The sequence below is a fragment of the Corvus brachyrhynchos genome, unplaced genomic scaffold, assembly GCF_000691975.1.
Source record: "Corvus brachyrhynchos isolate BGI_N302 unplaced genomic scaffold, ASM69197v1 scaffold407, whole genome shotgun sequence".
NCBI lineage: Eukaryota > Metazoa > Chordata > Aves > Passeriformes > Corvidae > Corvus > Corvus brachyrhynchos.
The window spans coordinates 1,259,014-1,264,726 of NW_008239056.1; the positions used below are offsets into that span (position 1 = coordinate 1,259,014).

The 5,713-nt window shown below is 44.2% G+C and overlaps 1 protein-coding gene across 1 annotated transcript in view; it reads left to right on the forward strand.

Moving 5' to 3' along the window:
- Positions 1–5,713, forward strand: part of RHBDL3 (rhomboid like 3) — a 75,386-nt gene that overhangs the window by 54,278 nt on the left and 15,395 nt on the right. Inside the window, exons 5-6 of the mRNA XM_017739128.1 lie at positions 1,493–1,717; positions 2,422–2,570. Of these exons, the coding sequence (XP_017594617.1) occupies positions 1,493–1,717; positions 2,422–2,570 (374 nt within the window). The remainder of the gene's footprint in view (positions 1–1,492; positions 1,718–2,421; positions 2,571–5,713) is intronic.

Here is a 5,713-nt window from a genome sequence, read left to right on the forward strand (position 1 = left end):
GAAGGACAGAGTGACCAAAGGAGAAGTACAAAAATGGAGAGAGTTGTTAGGGTAAAACATCTTCTCACTAAAACAACTCACAGAGAACAACAACAGCAACAAATTTTTCCCCAGTTTAAAAAAAATATAAGAACATTGAATGCCTGTCAATGCTCCTCTGTGTTGGAGGGACAGGCTGCAAATGAAGGCTAAGGAGGGACGGGCAGAGTGGGTTGCAGTGCCATCACCTCAGATGGCCCCTTGCCCTCCTCCAGTGATTAACAGGAGGTGGCTCCCTGCAGTGATTACTGTGTTTAAGCAGCTTGGTCCAGCTTCGAGCGATTCCCTGACTGCCTGGGCATTGAGAGCACAAGCTCTGGGCTTTGCTGGCTTTGGGATACCAGCTGAAACCAACTGGAAGCCAACACTGCTGAGTGTCATCTCTTGTTTGGTTCTGAGAGGCTGGAGGTGCTGGTGGTTTGAGAGCAGTTAGCAGTTCTCTCAGAAGAAGGACCAGGCTGTCATGTTTGCTTTGCTGCCTGTTACAGTAGAGGGTCCCCCTGCAGCAGCCTGTGTACACAGTGAGTCTTTGGAGCTTTCTGCCAAAGATTCAGCCAGTACAGACAGTGGCTCTAATGCTGCAGGTTTGTTTGACACCGGGGCTAATTAAAAATTATCCAAATCTTGGAACAGGCTCTTTCAGACCTGGTTTGTTCCGCCGCCCCCAGCAGGCTGAGCATAAAATTCCATCTGCCTAATTTGCAAATGCAATTGCTTTAATTATGCATCCGAACTGGGAAAGTGTATGCTCAAAAAGATAGACAGATAAATCTATGCATGTATGGTGATAATGCACATACAAATTAGCTGTAAGCCTGTGCCACCTCAGAAGCTGCCCCCTCTGAGGATAACTTATAAAAAGAAGTCTTGTAAAGACTTGCAAGCTTACAGGAGCTAAGACAGCCTGTACAGCTGATTAATGTGTTGTTTGTTGCTGTTGCTCAGGCAGTTTTGTTTTACACAAAGTTATAATTTTCTTTGCCCAGAGCTAGTTCTTGCCACAAGGGTTATATGTGCTGTGAAAGTTCCTGCTGCTACATTCGAGAAATTTTCTGCCCCAAGAGTGCAGGGAAGTGTGGTAGAGCAGGGGGAGCAGAGGGAAGGAGGACACAGGAATATGGGTTGTGATAACCAATGGTGAAGACAGTGCATGGAAGGCTGGAGAATGGGCCATAGAGTCAGCCAGGTGCATCAGCAGCCTCTGCTCTGCCTTGCCAGAGTTCTGCGCTGACCTCATTTAATGGCATCATAATGGCAGACCCTGGTACTGGTTTTCCTTGCACTCCAAGTGGGTCACCCTGTGATTGTCCTGAGACTTGGTTCCTAAAGCTCAGCCTGATGGTGGCTCTCCTGCCTGCCTGGATCTGGTGCTGCCAAACTGGGACTATTCTCCCTGATGATTGTGCCAGGCCTTGCTTTGTACTCATGGTTTTTTCCTTTCCCTTTTACCCAGATGAGCAACAAAAGGTCGAACAGTTTCCGCCAAGCCATCCTCCAGGGGAACAGGAGGCTGTGCAGCAAGGCCCTGCTGGAGGAGACAGGACTGAGCCTCTCACAGAGGCTGATCCGGCACGTGGCATATGAGACCCTGCCACGGGAGATTGACCGCAAGTGGTACTACGACAGCTACACCTGCTGCCCCCCGCCCTGGTTCATGATCACCATCACTATTGTAGAGGCAAGTACCCTCATGACCTCCCTAGGAACCTCCCCACACTGCCAAAGGCTCTGCTGGGACACAATCAAGGGTTAGGGAGGGACTCATTCAGACCTGCACAAGGACAGATGTAAAACTGGTGGCCATTTTGGTTGCCTGTTGAGGTGCGTATAAGTGGAGACTGTGATCCTGTCATTGGAACAATTTGTATAAGAGACTACACAATTTGGGAAACTAGAGAAAAACTTTTTGAGGAATGGAAACAGGACAGTTCTAGAGAAACTGATAAGTCAATGGAATTAGAAGAGAAATTTCTCTACAGCTACCTCTGTTCTTTGAGGGGGGAGAAAAAGGACATGAGAGAACCTCTGGGTTAAATATTCTGACCTGCTCATGTGTTGTCCAAATGAGATCTTTGCACATTTGCTGAGTAATGTGCTCAAGTAAGTACAGAGGAGGATATAATGTGACACTGATAGCAGTCAGGTGCTGACTGGGAGCAGGTTCCTCTGACTCAGGGGCTGGTGTGTTACAGAAGGCCACATATAGAGTTATATCAGTGTGTCACAGGTGCCTCAAAACAGGGAATATTCATGCTGTGTGAAGCTGTAAAATGGGAGAAAAGTTTTTGTATATATGATCTTTTTCTCCATTATTTTGAGCTAAAAGGTACTTTTTGGTGAGGAAAGGCATCTGCTAACCAATGAATCTCTTTGCTCTTCTAGGTTGCCTTTTTTCTTTACAATGGAGTGGTCTTAGACAGATTTGTGCTGCAAGTCAGCCACCCCTTGTACCTGAAGAATGCATTACTGTACCATCCCCAGCTTCGGGCCCAGGCTTGGAGGTACCTAACCTACATATTCATGCATGCAGGGTGAGTACTTACAGACTGGAGATTTCCCACAGTTCAGGTTCCCCAGAGAGAAAGAGGAAGTGACAGAAGCAGCTCAGAATTAAATTTTTAAAACTCAATTATAAATTGTGTGTAAAAATCTCAAGAAGATGTGGAGTGTTGGGCAATGAGGCACAAACCTTCGCAGCTCTCTGAAGGGACAAGGCAACATAAGGAACTTAACAGATGCTGCTCTTCTCCTCAGCAGTGTTGGGACCACACTTTCCTCTTACTGTGTACTTCCCAAAACCAGCTCAAAGCCCAGTGTTCCACTAAAGGAGCTGTGCAGGTGCTAAAACAAGTCTGCAAAGATGCTGGACTGGTATTTAAAAACTACAGGGTGTGTTTGAGCCAGGCTTCCTAGCTGAGGTTGGAAAAGTCAGTTAAATTCCCTGTGCCTGTGACATGTCATCACTTAGTAATATTGTCCCTTCTGTAGGGACTGAGATAATGCCTAGAAGCCTGAGTCAAGCTTAAACTCCCATTTTGTACACGCTGTGCAAACACCAGTGTTCCTGAAGAGCTGACAATCTCGATTGACCAGATGGACAGAGAGTGGTCCATCTCATGCAAAATGAAGCTGCACAGTAAAATTAATCCTCCTTCATCCCATGGGAGGTATGTAGCAGACTTGGGAAGAATATACAAGGCATGGGGATTCTAACTCTGTTCTTCTCAGCTGTGCTAGTCCTCACAAAATTCAAATAGACTTAATTGTGTGATGTTTGTGATGCCATGGTGATGAGTAAGTGTCACTGGAAAGTTCATCCCTGTACAAAGCACTCTACCCCCTCTGAGCAGTTTCTCAGATCATTATGTTCACACATTCCTGGCAGATAATTGCAATTTTCTTTAATTCTGTCACTGAAAAATGTTAGCAACAAGACTTTTAGCAGTAGTGTAGAGTTTGAAACCGCATAAGGATCCTTTGTTCTTAAATAGAAAGCCTATATTTCCATCAATGTTCTTCTATGAAAGGCCAGAAAGATCAAGTTGATCTTTTCCTTTTTCCGTGTCTCTGATGGAAGATGTGCTAATGTCTGCTCCCTGCCATAGAATAACTTTCTTGGTGTGTAATTGCCCTGGAGCACAAAATGTGCCCCAGATCTCTGCATAAAAACAGACTCCACCCAAGGGAAGAGTAGGAAAAAGTTTTTAGAAGAAACTTCTGAATGTGGCAACATCTGTTGTCTGCATGCTCAATCCCTCCAAAGAGCCCATTTTATATAGGTTTCATCCTGCAAGTGGGAACTACTGGGCTTAGACATGAAGCTGGTTATGTAAAAAGAGAAGTGGAAATTTCCATCACTGAGGATATGAGGAAAACTGGGCTTGTAAAAGGAAGAAACACTTGATTTTAATTAATGTTAGTTGATTCATATTTGGGCTTTCTTTTGATGGTGGTGGTGGTTTACTGTATCGCTTCTATAACTACAGATTGCTTTAGGATACATTGGAGGAGAAACACCTGCACAAGGACAATTTTTTTGGCATGCTTTCTTAACCTGTGCCAGGTCACCTTTGTAGCAGGCAGTTCTCTGGTATTCTTCACACTCACTGGATGAAAAATCCCTCCGTTTTATTTCACCTCTGGCTGGCTCAGAGTGGAACAATGGAAGGTGGTGAGCAGGGGACTGTCATGATGGATTCCAAGTCCTTTAGCTACACAGCCTTCAAAACAATGGAGAATCTCACTAGAACAATAAACCTCGTGATTTTTCTGCAGTATCTGGAGTTAAGCTAAATGTTCCTTTATTTCTAACTTCTCTGTGTTAAGCTCTTTTCTTGTGAGGAAAACAGATAAATCTTGGAAAGGTAATAACATTTTTTAGTGGACGCCCATCATTCTCCTCTCATTTTCAAATGAGGGGATAACACAATGCCATGAGTCTATTGTTATGCTGTTTCCAGCTGAGACTTTTAAATGGTAATGTGGACTGCTCCTTAATTTAGTGCACTCGGTCTTTTTTTGAAGAGCAAGTGGCAGCCGGAAGGTGTTTGAGAAGGCAGCAGTTGCTAAGGCTTGGCTGGCTGTGCCTCTAGAAAGATTCCAAAAATGTACAGGCTGTGTGCTGGTCCTGATGGAGGGAGCTTTGTTGAGGGCTGAAAAGGCAAAGTTGTAAATTCTGCCCTTCTGTTTTCATGGAAACCAGACGTTGATATCTGAAGCCCACACATTTGTATCACTGCCATAACTAATGACTTGCATTGATGCTCAGTCCCATTTGTTTGGTCCCAGGGAAGGAGAAAGTCTTTAATAAATCAATGAAATTGTCACTTCAAGAATGACACATTCAGCACTGGCAAAGGATAATTATATTTTATGGGTCGTTATTGACTGTGGTGCCTTCAAAGCTCTTACCATGGTGGGAAAGAGAAGTGAATGGGATTGCTCCTGGGAAGTCTTTTAAGAACTGCTGTGAATCAGAGTAGTCACTTCAGAGTCCAGGATAAACTTTGCTGAGCTCTTACAAAAGCGTCCTTTGAAAAATAAGACCAGTGCTTTGTGTGGAAATGTCAGGTGCCGCCTCATGATGTTGTCTGTGTGCCAGCCAAACTTCTTCTCTCCCCTCTGTGAAAGGGCATTTGGATGTTTTGACTTGTCTCTGTGATCTCAGTTTGACCTTTGCTGGTTGTCCCTAATTTAATTCCCTATGTTCTGTGAGCATACGGGATCAGAATGAGTGCTGACCATGCCCAGTGGCTTCAAAAGGCTCGAGGAAGGTAATAACTCAGTGGCATGCAGCAGTTTCCTATGATGAAAAATTGCAGTGCTGAGTGTATTGTGCAGGAGGGAAATTTATCTTTGGAGAGAAATTCAATGGAAACAAACTTATTGAGATATCAGGAGAGGATTGTTTCCTGCAGTATCATTTCTCACACTTTTTTCCAGTTGTCTCGGTTTTGAAAGACAGGTGTCTGCTAAGGAAGGCAGAGGCCCCCCTTGAAGTGGCAGATATAACCCTTTTTCCCTCCAAGTTATTATATTTTGAAATCAAGGGCCTTTAGGCAAAGATGTGGGAAATAGGAATAACAGTTCTTTACTATATATATATATATATGTATATAACCAGTCAAACAAAACAACAACAACTATGGCAGTAACAGCAATCACAAACCCAGTC